The sequence below is a fragment of the Paramisgurnus dabryanus genome, chromosome 22 (assembly GCF_030506205.2).
Source record: "Paramisgurnus dabryanus chromosome 22, PD_genome_1.1, whole genome shotgun sequence".
NCBI lineage: Eukaryota > Metazoa > Chordata > Actinopteri > Cypriniformes > Cobitidae > Paramisgurnus > Paramisgurnus dabryanus.
This window is the reverse complement of record NC_133358.1, coordinates 30,954,080-30,972,595: the sequence shown is the minus strand read 5'-3', so window position 1 is coordinate 30,972,595 and position 18,516 is coordinate 30,954,080. Positions and strand designations below refer to the sequence as shown.

General features: G+C 37.9%; 3 gene segments (V, D, J or C); 2 read left to right on the top strand and 1 right to left on the bottom strand.

Moving 5' to 3' along the window:
- Positions 1-1,216: 1,216 nt before the first annotated feature.
- On the top strand, positions 1,217-1,708 carry LOC141281398 (immunoglobulin kappa variable 1-39-like). The segment is given in 2 exon segments: positions 1,217-1,262; positions 1,350-1,708. Coding segments are annotated over 2 exon segments (405 nt in total).
- Positions 1,709-2,834: 1,126 nt separating this feature from the next.
- Positions 2,835-5,457, bottom strand: LOC141281397 (Ig lambda-2 chain C region-like; the record flags this gene model as incomplete). The annotated part of the segment is given in 3 exon segments: positions 2,835-3,269; positions 5,126-5,227; positions 5,349-5,457. Coding segments are annotated over 3 exon segments (531 nt in total), but the record flags the coding sequence as incomplete, so codon positions are not given.
- Positions 5,458-7,745: 2,288 nt separating this feature from the next.
- LOC141281396 (probable non-functional immunoglobulinn kappa variable 1-37) lies at positions 7,746-8,192 on the top strand. The segment is given in 2 exon segments: positions 7,746-7,794; positions 7,867-8,192. Coding segments are annotated over 2 exon segments (375 nt in total).
- Positions 8,193-18,516: the final 10,324 nt, after the last annotated feature.

Below are 18,516 nucleotides of genomic sequence, written 5' to 3'. Positions count from 1 at the left end.
ATTTATCGTGCAACACCTCCCACCATACTCGCCATTTTTGAACCCCTTAGAAGAGTTATATGGAAGGTATATGACCAGCAGCCCTTTGTGCGCATACCTCTTTTGCAGGCTATGGAAGAGACATATGATGGGATTGATGTTGGGGCAATTTAGGGATGGATAAGCCGCTCAAGGCGCTTCTTCCCAGGTGTGATGTGAATGAGAAAATGTGGCCAAAAAGAAACGCAATAGATTAGATCAGATTTTCTTTTTTGCTTTATTCTTCAGTGGCTTTTTCTGTTTGTTTTTTTATTTTCACTTTATACTATAAATGGCAATAAAACTGAATATGTTTGTTATCTTGCAGTAATTTCCTGTTGTAAATACTGTAAAGTCTTTACTGCAGCAATTCTGTCTGTCTACTTTTTTTCATAAACTGTACTCTAAGATGAATGATTTTTTGTCTTGAATTTCTGCAGCAAAACAAACATAATGCATGGATTTACTAAACCCAACTAAACAAAAATATAACCAAGTTTTCAAAAGAAACTGCAGTGCAAAACTCAATACAATCTACTCTTTATTGTATAAGGACTGACACATAAAATAATGCAGTTTTTGTTTTTCCATCTTATGTTTGTGTTTTTATGACATTGTGTTATGATTGACTGACTAAATGTTTCTGTTGGAAGAGAACATGTGTTGGTGATTTGGCATAACAAGTTTTTTTCTGGGACATGTTTACAGTATTTTGGTAAACAGTGTGAGAGTTTAGTTTACAATGTGTGATTTTGAGCATGAAATTAATGATTTAGCAATTTGTGTGTTGTAGGTGTGTTGCTGCGTTAAGAGTTTTGAAAACTTGTTAAAAGTATTGAAAAATGTGTAATAGCAATCGAAAAAACTGTAAATGAGACAAATGAGATGAATATAATAATTTAATAATATTGTTTTTTTCCAATAAAACTATGTAAAATTTCACTAAAGGGAAAACAAGAGCAAACTGTTCAATCTGTAGTTTCCCCTCAAAACTAAAAGTGTAAAAGAGTGAAAATATTAAATGAAATGAGTGTTTTTGTTAAAAGTTATCAGTCCTATTCCTAACATATGAAACCGATTGAGTTTATTAAAATGTTGTGTGTAGAGGAAGTGATTTTGAATAAAGAGAGGAAATGTTGAGAGGTTTAAAGTCTGGATGACTCTGTGATAAACTTCATGAGCTGTTTTACACACAACCATGACTTCATTCATCTTCATCTGGACACTGCTGATCTTTATTCAAGGTATATCATCATTATACTCTCTGATCATATTAGTTCATGTGATGATTTAAATGTAGATGTTATAACTGTGATGAATGTTTGTATCAGTTACAGATTGTCAAGCTGAGATCACAGTGAATCAATCTCCATCAGTGACGACTGTTAAAGTAGGAGAGAAAGTCACTCTGAACTGCAGGACAAACACAGATGTTTACTGTTGTTACAGCCTGGGTACTGCCAAATCCGGTTCTGTTATGAGTTGGTACTTACAGAAACCTGGAGAAGCTCCTAAACTCCTGATATATCTGACAAATGGCCTTCATTCTGGAACTTCATCAAGATTCAGTGGCAGTGGAGCTAAAAAAGATTTTACTCTGAGCATCAGTGAAGTTCAGACTGAAGATACAGGAGATTACTACTGTCAAAGTGAACACTGTTCTTATGGCAGCTGTGTGTTCACACAGTGATAAAGAGTCGTACAAAAACCTCCTTCAGTCAGACTGCACAGATACACCTGACAGATACTGCAGCTACACACACACACACGCACGCACGCACGCACGCACGCACGCACGCACGCACGCACACACACACACACACACACACATTCTGGTTTCCATGTTTTGTGGGGACATAGACGTAATGCATTTTATACCACACAAACTATATATTCTTACCTACCCCATTCCCCAACCCCAACCATCACAAAAAACTTTCTTCTACTTCACATTTTCAATAAACATCATTCTGTTTGATTTATAAGCTTGTTTCCTCATGGGACATCAAAATGTCCCCATAAGGTCACAAAAATACTGCTATTCCTATCTTTGTGGGGACAACACACACACAACTTTGGTTTAGCTGAAACAATAATCACTCATTGAGTTTTTCATTTCCAGCTGAATGTTGTGTTTTGAAGTGAAGACTATCAGTGAGTTCAGACAGAAATCTATGAGTGTCAGAGACGAGCGAGTGATCTCTCTGTTCAGTCTGATAAAATCACACACGAGTCTTCTGTAGTCTGATAACTAAAACTGAGAAACTCATGAGGAGCTTCTTCATTCAGACCATCAGACTCCTCAACATTTACATTTATAAAGTATTCATCTTATACACAGACTATAGAGAGTTTGTCAGATTTCACTGCTATAGTTGTGTATTTATATATCTGTGGATGTGAGAAATAAATCTTAAATGTTGAAGTGCAAGTTAAAAACATTTCTTCATTTGATCTTCTCTAAATATTCAATATATTAATCTGACTTCTGAGATCAGACTCATTGTGAAGTGTTGAATCTGATCAAAGCTCATTTCTTCATCCATCAGTTAAACTCATCAGCGTCTCATTTCAGAGAATAAAGTCAAAGAGTGAAACTGAGAGTTCAACTCATATTTGTATCTTCAGGATGAAGAGATTCAGTTCCTCTCAGAACAGAGCAGATGTTCAGACACAAGAGTTTGAAAGATAAATATAAACTTCATCTGCAGATGTCTTCATGCTTCATTGAGTCAAGTTTATTTATAAACAAACACACGAGCCAATGATCAATATACTCATTGTTCAAATTCAAAAGAAATCACAAGACAAAGAAGCAATATTTAATATTTCTTTATTGAAGTTGATGAAAAGCAGACAGAATGAATAAAGCAGACACAAACTGTTGATGTGAGACATGAATGAGAAGAAGAGATGAGAAGAAGAGAGGATCTACTCAGAACACAGATCTTTCTTCACTTCTCCAGTGACTGTCTGACCTTCCCGACTGATCTCACAGATCACTGAGTCTCTGTTGATCCATTCTTGTTCAGTGAGAGTCAGACTGCTGCTCCAGCTGTACAGACCGCCGTCTTTCTGTAGGACTCCAGCTCTGTTCTCCTGAGATCCTGACATCTTCCCATTCACTTTCCAGCTCAGACTCCAGTCTGAAGGGAAACCATTGCTGGCCACACACATCACTGTTGCTGTCTTCTTGCTGGAAATCTCTTCACTGGACGGCGACAGGACGATCACTTTAGGACGAGATACACCTGACATACAGAGATACACAGAGAAAAAGATGAAGAGATTAAGTGGCAAATTAAAAATGAGATTTAGATATCAAACATTGTTTCAAAGTTTTGCCTAAAATGATCGAGTTTATGTGTTTGTGTTCACTTCTTCAGTTTCATGCATTGCTCTCCGTTGCAACATTCAGTTTTAAAGGAAGGCTATTTGTTAAGAAAATCACTCCCCAAACATAATATAAAACTTATTAAAACAAACAATAAAGATTTAGAAACTACAAAATTCTATGATTTTTGTCCCATTAATGCTCTGTATTTAAAATTATATAAGTTATGAAATAACATTCTTGCATAAATATTTGATACCTTTATCTCAACTGTTAAATAATGACGATAAGAACAATAACGTAATTCATTGCCGATGATCAAATCACTTCAGATAAATGTGTCTGCTTATGCTGGATTTTTCAGTAGGGCAGCCACCATATTTTACAGATTATTTTCAATTCAATTGTGTCACACTAAAATAACACAACAGATCAATAGCACGAGTTTCTGTTTGAATTTGGCGTGAACTTTATACGCAGAATTTAACTTATGTGCATATGATACACACTGTTAACCCCTTAGTTATGTTTAGTTGTGTGTGTTAAGTGCGTATATCTACACGAAAAGTGTGTTTTATATTCACACCACAAACTGCACGCAAAATTTATTTTTGCCAAGCATGCAAAATACAAACATCCATTTTGTGTAAAGTGATGATTTTCCATTTGTTGTGTGTTGGAATATGAAGGACATTTGTAAAGGCACAAAATTGGTCTTGAGTCCTGAAAAATCATCAAAGCAACATCTACAATCCAAATACGTGACTATTTCACGTATGGACCAACGTGAAAATGACACGTTTTGCCCGCGTTTGAACGTGAGCATGTCACGTTTCCTTTTTGTGTCACTTTCACGTTTTGGTTACTCAACTTTTTTGTCCTATTTTCAAACCATTTTCGCTCCGGTTTAGGGTTAGATTTGGTGCTTTTGTTATATGTCACTTTAAGTATTTGTCACTTTAAGTATTGGTTTATATAAAAAAAAGATACAAGACTTATTATTTTATATTTTCTAAACTTTAACCAATTGTCCCTGACGTTGGGGTTAGAGTTTGTTTAGGTAAGGATGTCATTTTATGTAAATCTAACCCTAAACCGAAGCGACAATGGTAAGAAATTAGGACAACAAAGTTGAGTAACCAAAACGTGAAAGTGACAAAAAAAGGAAATGTGACATGCTCACGTTAAAACGCGGCAAAACGTGTCATTTTCACGTTGGTCCATACGTGAAATAGTCACGTATTTGTGTGATATAGGGTTGCAAATCTTTGTGCCTCTTAATGATTTCTTGTTCTTCTGAGTGATATTTTCAATTTCTCGCTTTAATTTAAGACATCTGAGTTTAGTTATTCATTAAGTATTGAGTTAATCTTTAAATTAATACTTAATTCCTCCGAATGGTTTATCATCCAAACTGAAGCAAAATCTTCCTTTAACTCTTGTTTTATATACTGTAAAGCGACTTGTGACACGACAAACCTGAAAGTAGTGCTTGCTGTCAGATACCTGATGAGCACAAAAAGAAAAAGGGCGAAAAAAAAACATATTTCGACTTTTACAACATTATTTTAATTATCGAGGTGTAAATAAAAAAAACGTATCTCTGCCTTTTTAATACATTACATATAGAGCAACACATAGTCTACAAAAGAAATTCATATTAAATACTCAAAACACCCTGACTGAGAATTAAAACAAAGTAATAAATAAAAAGAAGGAATTTAATTATTAAAAAGCAATTGCAAGGAAATATTAAGATATTTTTGTACTTACTGCCGACGTCGAGTCTCGTGCCGGTGCCGAACGTCCACCACAGTGATAGAAACAAACTGAGCAGCTGTACAAAAACCTCTGAACGCTTCACTAACTCTGACTCTATAACAAACACATTTAACACAACACAAATTAACAACGCTTTAATTATTTTATTAGTTTTTTAATGACACTATACAAAAAGAACAGAATTTCTAAAAGTAAATGTTTGTTGTAATCAAACCTCTGAATTTTAAATAGTCAGTGATAAACTGAATGAAAGATTGAATCAAAGATGAGTTAAGGTTTTCAGTCTGTAGGTCATCAGGTAACTGACTGCAAGACTTGTTAGTGTTTAATGTTCATTTATCTTTGAGATTTAGTCGAGTTTCTGTTTCTTCTTTGAGTTTTTTTTACCATCATTCAGAAAAGTGCTGCTTGTTTATAGACAATACGTGACATGAAGAAAATCATGATGTGTGTTAATTCACACAATGAGCAATAACTCTGCTAATGTCAGTACTGAGATCAGTCTTTTCTTACTTGCTCATCATGTGCTATGTAATAATAAATATGTAAGGAAAAGAAGGAATTTTACGTGACTAAATCAGGAAGATTCAATTAAAGATGTCAGCCTTTAAAAGTACTTAATGTTTTAGTAACAAAAGTAAACATCACATATTTTTATAGTGTAATTTAACTTTGTTTAGTAAACTTAAGTACTTATTTGGTCATTTAAATCAAATAAATTTTACTTAATTATACAAGTGTGAAATTTACTTGAAAAACCTGAGTGCAAAAACTTGCAAAACAAAAATCGAGTACATTTTACTTGTTATTTTTTCAGTGTAATTCCAATTAGAGTTTAACAAGAGACACAAAACCTTCGTAAAATGCCCATATATACACTGCAAGTATTTTAATTAAATCAGATCAGATCTCATCTCTATGTACTGTTTATGAATATCTGAAAGATAAAAAATAAATGCTGGTCATAAGAGTAGACAGATAAAAAACTTTAAAACAATCAATATTCCAGCACAAATGTGTCTTGTGAATGTAATGATCAGGGCCCGGTTCCTCGATAACGTTCACTCTTAGCGCGCTAAGAAGACTCAAAAAGATATATCTTACCAAAGTTGTTTATGTTCCTAAGTGTGTTCCCCGAAGTGTCTCTTAGTAAGCTTCTTAACACGCTGCCTCTAAGTTGGACCTAAAGATGCCGCTGTCCCAAGTGAAGGTGCTGAATTATTTGAGTTGATCACTCAGGGATTGATTTTCCACTTCACGTGAATGGAACATTACTCAAATTATTCCAGTAACATTTATTTTAACATAGTTTAGTTATCCCTAAAATATAGACTATTAATTAAATTATCAAAATGTCAGTAATACGGGTAGACGAACCGGGTATCCCTCGCTATTTATCCAATAAAAATCATCAATACAAAACAACCTATCTACAATAAACACAGAGAGTTAGATAGAGAATATGGTCTGAGAAGATCCAGCAGCTCCATAATGGGTTGTCTTGGGAGGCAATTTTTGTAATTTAGCCACGTCAGGCAAATTGTCAAAAGGTTTTAAGTGTTACAGAATAAAAAAATGGCATGGACTAAACGGTTACAGGGTTACCGGTGTTGTGTGGAAGTCTGTTCCCCCTATGTTTCCCTTTAGTGTAGTGTTTTATCGCGTTTTTATCACATTATACGTTTATTCTTTACATACATTGAACGTTTTAATGGCTACTGAGATGTGTGTGCATTTATGTAATGTATCTTGACTGTTCTTGATTGTAAGTCAATTATTTTTACAGTATGAATCATATTATATGTATAATATATATTTATTATGTATGGAAACATAACAGTTTTAAAACAAACAGTAGAGAGAGAAAAAAGGAAAAAGACAGGCTATATGTTAAAAGATATAAAACTGTCAAATATGAAATATTTAATAAATTGTATAATGGAATACAAGATATTATTGCTTTTTAGTATAACCAATTCAAATATTTAATCTTTCTAAATAAATTATAAATGTAAACGCTAGGGAACAGACTTTGATGGGACAAACACCGGCGCCGTCTTTGATTCATTAGTTCTAATACCAAATAAAGTCAACTTCATAAATAGCCCTGTATCCATTGCAAACATATTTTATTTTTAAATCTTAAAATGTCCATAACATAAAATCATTTTCAGCATACCATAGTTTGACTTGTACTGCGCTTTGCTGATTTCTAAAGACTGCGGCGATAGCGTTTTGCGCTCAAACAACGCTAAGAGAGAGCTTACTAATGGTCCAGACCAACCTTACGAAAGTGTGACTTACAGAAGATATACTTGGCGTACGAACGTTTTGGGAACCGTGCCATAGAGTTAAGAGAGAGGTTAAGGAATAGGTTAAGAACTACTTATAGCGATAGGAACGTTTTGGGGAACCGGGCCCTGATTAATATAATGAACACTTCATTCATATCTTACACATCTCTTTAAGTCAGATTTCTGCTGCATTGAGCAAGAAGATTTTCATAAAGGGTTTGCATATCAGATGAGATGCTTCAGATCTCTGAGAGTTTATAATGCTGTGAGTTTAACACTTCATAACTCAACACAACACACAAAACTAAACATCAACAATGACCTTCACCATCATCTTCATCTGGATACTCTTATTCTCTATACCAGGTAGATTTTTAATTAAATACATTTACCTTATTTATAAAATGTAAATATATTTAATATAATATTATCTTTCAGGATGTAAATCACAGTACACAGTAACTCAAAGTCCTTCAGTGAAAACTGCAGCACCAGGAGACTCTGTTAATCTGAATTGTAAAGTCAGTTCTCCTCCAGACTGTAGTCCACCCTGTCTGTCCTGGTACTTACAGAAACCTGGAGAAGCTCCTAAACTCCTGATAAAATATACAAACAACCGCCAGTCTGGAACTCCATCAAGATTCAGTGGCAGAGGATCAAACACAGATTTTACTCTGAGAATCAGTGAAGTTCAGCCTGAAGATACAGGAGATTATTACTGTATGAGTGTTCACTGTCCTCGCAGCTGTGTGTTCACACAGTGATAAAGAGTCGTACAAAAACCTCCTTCAGTCAGACTGAACAGATAAACACACACACACACACACACACACACACACACACACACACACACACACACACACACACACACACAGTTGATGTAATGTAAAGATGTAATGACTTTAATACTGTATACAAACTGTATATTTTATGCCCTAACCAGGTTAAAGGGACTTTTCATCGGTAGCAACATTAATCTTTATTGAAAGTGGGTCATATTTGTAGTCGAAATGTAACAAATTTATAATTTTGTGCCTATTTGATCGAGAAAAGACAGAACGTGACTTTAGAGCACATTTGTATGGAAAACTACAACTCCCACAATGCACATCTATGCAAGCCACTCCCATTAATCGAAACACCGCTCAGATATGCTATGGTGTACATAAATGCCACGTTAGTATAACAAAGAAAATAGAAACACTCTCTTTATAGTCAGACGTCTGTTTATCCCTGCAGGCTTTGGCTGTCGCTTCAAGTTTAGGATTCTAAAATATGTTTCCAGGACACCGCTGTCCATATACGGTACAAAGCTTGAGTAGGAGCAAGCTTCATTCAGTTTCTGATTTATTTTTGAGAGTGCTTGGCCAAACATATATATTTCAAAGAAGAAAATGCCGCATCCTGCACACAAACGCGTCCACCGCACCATATGTAAACTCGTAAGCCGAAACACGTCTGTGAAAAACTCGCGCATAGTACCTCTCTTGCCCGGGAACATTCACCAAACAAACGTCCATATCCTGATCTGATGCGGAAATGTTAAACAGAAAGCACACAGCGAGAGTACAGCCACTACTAGTCCGTCCAAGCTCGAGCCAGTCCGGGCTTCTCTACGCAGCCGAAGCCAAGGCTCCGGCCTACTCCTCGGCTTCTGTTCCTCCATCTGCCTCAGCTCTTTGCTGTATTCTGGCTCATAAAGGTGCAATGAATAGCAGATTAGAGCATCACGCTTGCGAAATCACCTTCTTCTATATCATATCGATTACCTTCCGCTATTATTGTAACATGAAGTCTTGCTCGCTCCACAACGTTTGTTAGCTTAGCTTAGCATAAAGATTTTTCAAAAGCCCCCACCTTGGAAAAATGAGGAATGAGTGCCTGAAGTCTTTCACCGTCGACAAAGATACAGCAATTCCTTCTTTCAATGACGAAAAATAACGATTTTTACATCATTGAAAGTTTGTGACGTCACGCTGAACAGATCGTGCATCGTAGCTCCGTCGAGTTCATCATCTAAAAGCTTTTTTTTTACCATCTTATTCCTATTTATATAATATAACTTATTAGTTTTACATAGGAATACTTTACCGTGACGATTATTGAGCAGTACTACCACGTGAAACTATTTATCACTAATAAACACCCAGTGTTGTTAGCATATAGCCCGCTAGCATCCACACGGTGGAGGCTGAAGCTAGCATTTTCCGATCTAATGGCGGATTCATCTGATATATGCTTTTCTGACCTATCCTCACCTGAGCGGGAAGCTGTGGATGAGTTGTTTCCCGGTTTTAGCAGATCCAAGGCGAGGTACAGCGCCCACTTCAGCCTGCCTTCCGACGTCCACAAGCGAGCAACAAACATGCATTCCACGCGATGCAGCTTCACGGACCGTGAACGACATGAAAGCGATCGGGAAGCTGTGGAGGAACCGCTGCCCGGCCTTCGTAGATTCGGCAAGCCAAACATCACCCTGGCCCCAGACGTTCGCAGGCGACCGAGGCATGTCACAACCGAACACCCCACGCGATGCAGCTCCGGGGACCGCGTTCGGGTAAACGAAGACGCCATCGCCCAGCATGAAAGCGGTAAGACTCCGCTTGTTATTGTAACATGTACTACTTGCCACATGTATAGTTTAGCTTCTGCTGTTAGCATAGAGGGGTTTACATGCACTAAGTGTATTGAAGTATTAAGGTTAACTGAGAAGGTTGCTGAACTAGAATCGCGCATCCGAACGCTAGTTGAGGATAGCAAAACCGCTAATGTTACTGTCGCAAATAATCTATCGAGCGAAAAGACTAATGGCTCGGTTCCGACATCAGATGCTAATATAAATATTACAAATACTGTATCGAGCGCGCATAGTGTTTATCAAAATACACATGGCTCGGTTCCGTCATCAGAGTCAAGTCGGCGGTCAAACTGGGTGACTGTTAGGCGGCATAGTCATATAAGGCGTCCTTCTAAGACCCATAACGTAACGACAATTTCTAACAGATTCGATCCCCTAAGGAGTATACCAGCTGAAACACCTTTTAAAAGTGCCCTGGTCATTGGAGATTCTATACTCAGGAACACTAACATTGAGGCACCAAACACCATAGTCGACTGTATACCGGGAGCCAGAACGTCTGACATTAGATCCAAACTTAAAGTGCTGGCTAATGCTAAGCGGAAGTTTTCTAAGATTGTTATTCACGCCGGCACGAATGACACTAGGCTCCGCCAGTCGGAAATCACCAAAGATAATATTAAGGAGATGTGTGAAATTGCAAAAACAATGTCAGACAATGTAATATGCTCTGGTCCCCTCCCCGCCTACCGGGGAGATGAAACACATAGTAGATTAGTGTCTCTCAATGGATGGATGTCAAAGTGGTGCCCTCAGCATAACGTAGGGTTTATAGACAATTGGAAGCATTTCTGGGGAAGACCATTTCTCCTAACCCGAGATGGCCTTCATCCGTCATCGGAAGGAAGTGCTATACTCACTAAAAATCTGATCAATAGTCTTAATTCTGATATAGTATGACTATCCAGGGCCCAGGTCAGGAAACAGACGGATCGGCTTAACCGTCCATCTGTTAGCTGCCGTGATATGTCAAGACCACTTATATCCCAGCACTTCGAGTCAATCTTACCGAAATATCAGCACATTTCAACTGTATCTGTTCCCCGAACAAATAAATACAGGGCACCGCTTGTTACATCTGGTACAAATCTGATTCAAATAAAATTAGAAAACAATACATTAACAGATGAATCTCGAATCTTAAAATTCGGCCTTCTTAACATTAGATCGCTTACCAATAAAGAACCTATTGTCAATGAAATAATTACAGACCAAAACTTAGATGTACTCTGTTTAACAGAAACCTGGCTTAAAGCAGACGACTACATTAGTTTAAATGAATCCACCCCACAAGACTATTATTATAAACACGAACCTCGATTAAAGGGGAGAGGGGGTGGTGTAGCTACAATATACAACACAATGTTTAAAGTAAACCAAAAATCTGAGCTAAAATTTAAATCATTTGAAGTAATGTTGTTAAATATGGAAATAACTGATCGTAACCACAAACAGCTTTCTTTTGCTTTAGCGACAATCTATAGACCACCGGGCCACCATGCAGATTTCCTTAATGAAATAGCAGATTTCCTATCTGAGCTTGTAGTCACTGTAGATAAAGCTCTTATTGTTGGTGATTTTAATGTCCATGTGGACAACCCAAAAGACGCATTAGGACGTGCGTTTATAGATGTTCTAAATTCTCTCAATATTAGACAAAACGTGACAGGGCCAACGCATACTCGTAATCACACATTAGACTTAATTCTGTCACTCGGACTCAATATTAATGACGTCGAAATATCACCTCAGAGTGATGCAGTTTCTGACCATTACCTTGTGTCATACACTGTACTTCTAGATAGGATCACTCAATCTACAACATGCTACCGACTAGCCAGAACAATAATTTCCACCACTAAAGATAGCTTTATTAGCACTCTTCCAGACCTGTCCCAAATGAAACATGTAGCAGATAACTGTGACGATCTAGATATTGAAATAGAAAACCTAAACAATGTCTGTTCTAACACATTGGATGCCGTTGCTCCCATTCGAAAAAAGAGATTCAAAGAAAAACCGCCAGCTCCATGGTATGACCATCACACAGCAGCTCTTAAAAAGGCAGCTAGAAAAATGGAAAGAAATTATAGAAGCACAAAGTTAGAAGTATGGCGCGCAGCATGGAAACAGAGTGTTAAACACTACAGACAGGCTATTAAAACCGCCAGATCTACATATCTTAGCAAGCTTATAAATGAGAATCATAATAACCCTCGTTTCCTCTTTAGCACAGTTGCGAAACTGACTAGAAACAAAGAACAAACAGAAACCAATAGTAAACTTCAACACAACAGTAACGACTTCATGAACTTCTTTTCTAACAAAATTTCGGCTATTAGGGAAAACATCGTAGCTACCCAGGCAGCCACCACTCTACCCATTAGTTCACTTAACACTAGACTACCATACGAACATCTTGATTCATTTAAACCTACTACAATAGATGAGCTCTCTAAACTAGTCACATCATCCAAATCATCGTCCTGTATATTAGACCCCGTTCCCACAAAACTACTTAAAGAAGTATTCCCTGTAGTGTCAACCCCGGTTCTAAATATCTTTAACTCATCGCTAGAAATAGGATACGTTCCAACAGCTTTCAAACTAGCAGTTATTAAACCGCTGATTAAAAAACCACAGCTTGACCAAGGAGAACTTAATAACTTTAGACCAATCTCAAATCTCCATTTTCTTTCGAAAATATTAGAAAAGGTAGTGGCAAGCCAGTTACGCACATTCTTGACAAATAATAGTACATATGAAAAGTTCCAATCAGGATTCAGGCCCCACCATAGCACAGAGACAGCGTTGCTTAGAGTTACAAATGACCTCCTATTAACATCCGATCGTGGTGAAATCTCAATTCTTATATTACTAGACCTTAGTGCAGCATTTGACACAATAGACCACAGAATCCTACTCAATAGACTAGAAAACTATGTTGGTATCAGTGGTCAGGCGCTAGCCTGGTTTAGGTCATATCTAACCAATCGCTATCACTTTGTTTATGTAAATGAGGAAGAGTCATATCACTCCCTGGTTAAATACGGTGTACCGCAGGGATCAGTTTTAGGTCCTATCCTGTTCTCGTTATACATGTTACCCCTAGGAGACATTATCAGGAAACATAACATAAGTTTTCACTGCTATGCGGATGATACCCAGCTTTACATCTCCTCGCATCCCAGCGAAACACACACGTTTTCTAAACTAAAAGACTGCATTAGCGATGTTAGTGACTGGATGGCACATAACTTTCTTAAGCTCAACTCCAATAAGACAGAGGTACTTATTATTGAACCAAATCGCTACAAACATAATATGTCAGATTACAAATTGCACATAGATGGCTGTACTGTGGTGCCATCTTCCACGGTTAGGAACTTAGGTGTGATGTTCGACAGCAACTTATCCTTTGATAGTCATATCGCCAACGTCTGCCGCACAGCATTCTTCCATCTTAGAAATATCTCAAAAATACGCCATATACTGTCTACATCTGACGCAGAGAAGCTTATTCATGCTTTTATGACCTCTAGAATAGACTATTGTAACTCGCTACTCGGGGGATGCCATTCAAATCAGGTCAACAAGCTTCAGCTAGTTCAAAACGCTTCTGCAAGGGTACTTACTCGATCTAAGAAGTATGACCACATAAGCCCAATTCTGGCATCTTTACACTGGCTACCAGTTAAATATCGCATCCAATTTAAAATATCATTAATCACCTACAAAGCTTTAAATGGCTTAGCACCCTCATATCTTAGAGAATTACTATCAGAATACAATCCATCACGCACACTACGGTCGCAAAATTCTGGCCTATTGATTATCCCTAGACTATCAAAAGTGTCTAAAAGTGGAAGATCCTTTTCCTACTTAGCCCCTAAGCTCTGGAATGATTTACCAACCGATGTCCGAGAATCAGACACAGTCGATCATTTTAAATCTAGACTTAAAACTTTTCTCTTCAACAAAGCATTCGCATAATTTGTCTAGTAAAGGTTCTTAACTCGCAATAGTTATTTTCACGGAACAAAGCACTCACGGTCATAACACAGACCAACCAAATAAATAAATAAAAACCTTTTCTGCATGAACACTTAAAATGAATTGCATTAAATAGTTTGCCACCGTTTGCCACTGAACCTGCATTAACGACGACAGTGGGGCTTCCGGCCTTAGTCAAACGGTTTGGCACGTATGGTCTGGTTGCGATTTTGGTGCTTTCGTGTGTCTTGTGAATAGTATGCCATACAGACCCGTTTGCCACTGAACCTGCATTAACGACGACAGTGGGGCCTCCAGCCTTAGTCAAACGGGTTGGTATGTATGGTCGGGTTGCGTTTTTCGCGCTTTCGTGTGTCTTGTGAATAGTATGCCATACATACCCGTTTGCCACTGAACCTGCATTAACGACGACAGTGGGGCCTCCAGCCTTAGTCAAACGGGTTGGCACGTATGGTCGGGTTGCGATTTTGGCGCTATCGTAAGTCTTATGAATAGTATGCCATACAGACCCGTTTGCCACTGAACCTGCATTAACGACGACAGTGGGGCCTCCAGCCTTAGTCAAACGGGTTGGTATGTATGGTCGGGTTGCGTTTTTCGCGCTTTCGTGTGTCTTGTGAATAGTATGCCATACAGACCCGTTTGCCACTGAACCTGCATTAACGACGACAGTGGGGCCTCAAGCCTTAGTCAAACGGGTTGGTATGTATGGTCGGGTTGCGATTTTGGCGCTATCGTAAGTCTTATGAATAGTATGCCATACAGACCCGTTTGCCACTGAACCTGCATTAACGACGACAGTGGGGCTTCCGGCCTTAGTCAAACGGGTTAGCACGTATGGTCGGGTTGCGATGTTTTTGGCGTTTTCTCCTGGTCCTGTAAATGGTATACAATATAGACCCGTTTGCCACTGAACCTGCATTAACGACGACAGTGGGGCTTTAGGCCTTAGTCAAACGGGTCGTCAGGTTTCATTTTCTCTTAAAGATCGGAAGGTGACCCTTATTTACCATATATACCCTCGCATTTGGCCCCCAATTTGCTAAATCCTCAACTGTGGATAACATAATTATGCCGCAATATTTAGTCTGTCTGGAACTAAGCTGAGTTAAACCACATCACTGTGTGACACTTCAATACATATGAACGGCCGCTACGCTAATACGATTTTGTTTTTCTCTCCCTGTCTCGTCCTCGACCCGAGGACGAGACAAACAGACCCAGTCCCGGTAGATGTGAAAGTCGGCACACCTCTGATCTACTGGCTGTCCTTCAACGTTATGCCCAGCTGATACCTGACCAACGATCACCGGCAGAACCGCTTAATCTCCGCTAAATCTCCATTTCCGTTCTCCCAAGGGTTTTTCCCTCCTAGGACTTATTTTTCCTCGGATAAAAGCCCGGGGTTTTTTTTTCTCCTAGGGGGTTTTTCACCCCGGGGAGGCAGCCTTTTTGGGCTTTACCTAGCTTCCTCTTCTATACGTTGCTTTAGTAATACGTGCAATTATAATATTGAGTCATAGCCGCAGCAAATTTAACTGCTCATGCTATCATGTATTCTGTTGTGCTATCTGTCGTTTTCTGTGCTTTTCACTGCTTCTATTTATGTAAAGCTGCTTTGAAACAATTGACTTTTGTGAAAAGCGCTATATAAATAAAATTGAATTGAATTGAATTGAACACTGAAATCTGTATTTCTCCCGCCTCCTGGGAAACTGAGGGAATGATGCACGACCATTCAAAAACATGACTGGGGTTCTAACGATACAAAGCTTAATGCAAATTGGTGAAGTGTCCCTTAAAAGTCAATATGTGATGTATTGAGTCATAAGTCTTATTCATAAGAGATATAATTTATCTTGTTTTATACAGACTTTAGTATTAAAAGAGAGTATAGGGTTTCTGTTTGGGTGCAAAACCAGTCCTGCTTTAGTCAATTAATAGAAAGTTCCCTTGAAATCTTTAATAACATCAGAAAAAAATAAAATGAGAAGAAGTGAAAGTGTTCAGGTTCACATCATTTAAACAAACAGTAAATGTGAGATGTAAAAAACATATTTGCATTGATAGTGTTGAGTGATTCTGATCCTCTCAGCTCTGTCTCATGTTAACATCTTCAAACCACATCAACTTTAGTTTAATTTTATCTGGAAATGTGCTCTCTATTTATAAAACTTCAACAAATGACTTATAATGAAAATCACTTGAACACAAATGTAACGTCTTCAAAATCTTTATTGAATGTAACAGCAAACACAAGAGATGTTGTGAGAGTTATAAAAGTGTAAATGATCAGATGTGTATCAGTATGAGTCTGACACAGATCATCAGATATATGAGAGATCTTCAGCTGGACAAACATCAACACTCAGATCTCCTAACAGCGACTCTTACGCATGGAGACCTCGTGAAGAGTTTCATCATGTGTCACTCTGCAGACGAACACCTCCGCCTCGTCCCAGAGTGCTTTACTGAGGGTCAGGACACTTTTACGGCTGTATCGGCCGTCCTGCTCGCTCTCGGCACTGGTCTGAATCCCGTCAGTGACCTCTGACCCATCCAGTGTCCAGCTCACCAGCGCCCCCTGTGGAGAGTAAGAGTTGAGCAAGCACTTTGCATTATCATCACATGCTTCAGTGCTCTGAGTCTTTATAACTGTCTGACACAAACATTTTATAACACAACATCATTACAAAACACACAAACACAAATTAATTTCTTCATTGTCTTCATTTGGATTCTGGGAGTTTTTATTCCAGGTAACAGAAGTGAAAGATTGTTGTTAAGTTGAATGTTTTTAACTCTTTTATATTTCATTAAACATCATTTTCTTCTCAACAGAATCCAGAGGAGTTACTGTAACTCAGAGTAAAGCTCAATCTGTTTCTGTTGGACAAACCGTCACTATAAAGTGTACAACTGATACTGGAATAAATAGCAATGATTTATCTTGGTATCAGCAGAAAACTGGAGAAGCTCCTAAACTCATTATTAGAACAGTTCATAATCGTCACGGTGACACTTCACAGAGATTCAGTGGCAGTGGAGCACAGGGTGGTAAAGATTTTACTCTGAGCATCAGTGGAGTTCAGACTGAAGATGCAGGAGATTATTACTGTATGAGTTTACATTATATCAGTGGTAGCAATGTGTTCACACAGTGATAAAGAGTCGTACAAAACCCCCCAACAGACTGAACAGATACACCTGACAGATACTGCAGCTGCACACACACACACACACACACAAACTTATTTCCATGTTTTGTGGGGCTTTCCATAGACGTAATGGTTTTTATACTGTACAAACTGTATTTTCTATTCCCTTCCCCTAACCCCAACCATCACAGAAAACTTTCTTCTACCTTTTTTATAAACATCATTCTGTTTGATTTATGAGCTTGTTTCTTCATGAGGACCTCAAAATGTCCACACAAGGTCACAAAACTGGTTTCCTATCTTTGTGGGGACAATTGGTCCCAACAACGTGATAATTACCAGGTACACACAAACAAACACACACACACACACACACACACACACACACAACTTTGGTTTAGCTGAAACTATATAAAGTTTCTCATTTCCAGCTGAATGTTGTGTTTTGAAGTGAAGACTATCAGTGAGTTCAGACAGAAATCTATGAGTGTTAGAGACGAGCGAGTGATCTCTCTGTTCAGTCTGATAAAATCACACACGAGTCTTCTGTAGTCTGATAACTAAAACTGAGAAACTCATGAGGAGCTTCTTCATTCAGACCATCAGACTCCTCAACATTTACATTTATAAAGTATTCATCTTATACACACACTATAGAGAGTTTGTCAGATTTCACTGCTATAGTTGTGTATTTATATATCTGTGGATGTGAGAAATAAATCTTAAATGTTGAAGTGCAAGTTAAAAACATTTCTTCATTTGATCTTCTCTAAATATTCAATATATTAATCTGACTTCTGAGATCAGACTCATTGTGAAGTGTTGAATCTGATCAAAGCTCATTTCTTCATCCATCAGTTAAACTCATCAGCGTCTCATTTCAGAGAATAAAGAGTCAAAAAGTGAAACTGAGAGTTCAACTCATATTTGTATCTTCAGGATGAAGAGATTCAGTTCCTCTCAGAACAGAGCAGATGTTCATACACAAGAGTTTGATGTTCCTCCAATAAAATCAACAAACATTAAAACTAGTCAAATAAAAACTCATTTATAATGATGTTTTATTATCTTTTCTCACAGTACGTCTTCTGTTTTAATATTCATGACATTCATAAGATCAAATGTAAGTATTTGCTGGCTTGTCTTTCTGGTCTTGTGTCAGTTTATCTGCAGGTGTCTTCATGCTTCATTGAGTGAAGTTTATTTATAAATGTGAGATGTGTGAACTCCTGAAGTATCAACACATTTATAAAAGAGACAAAAGAAATCAAGACAATA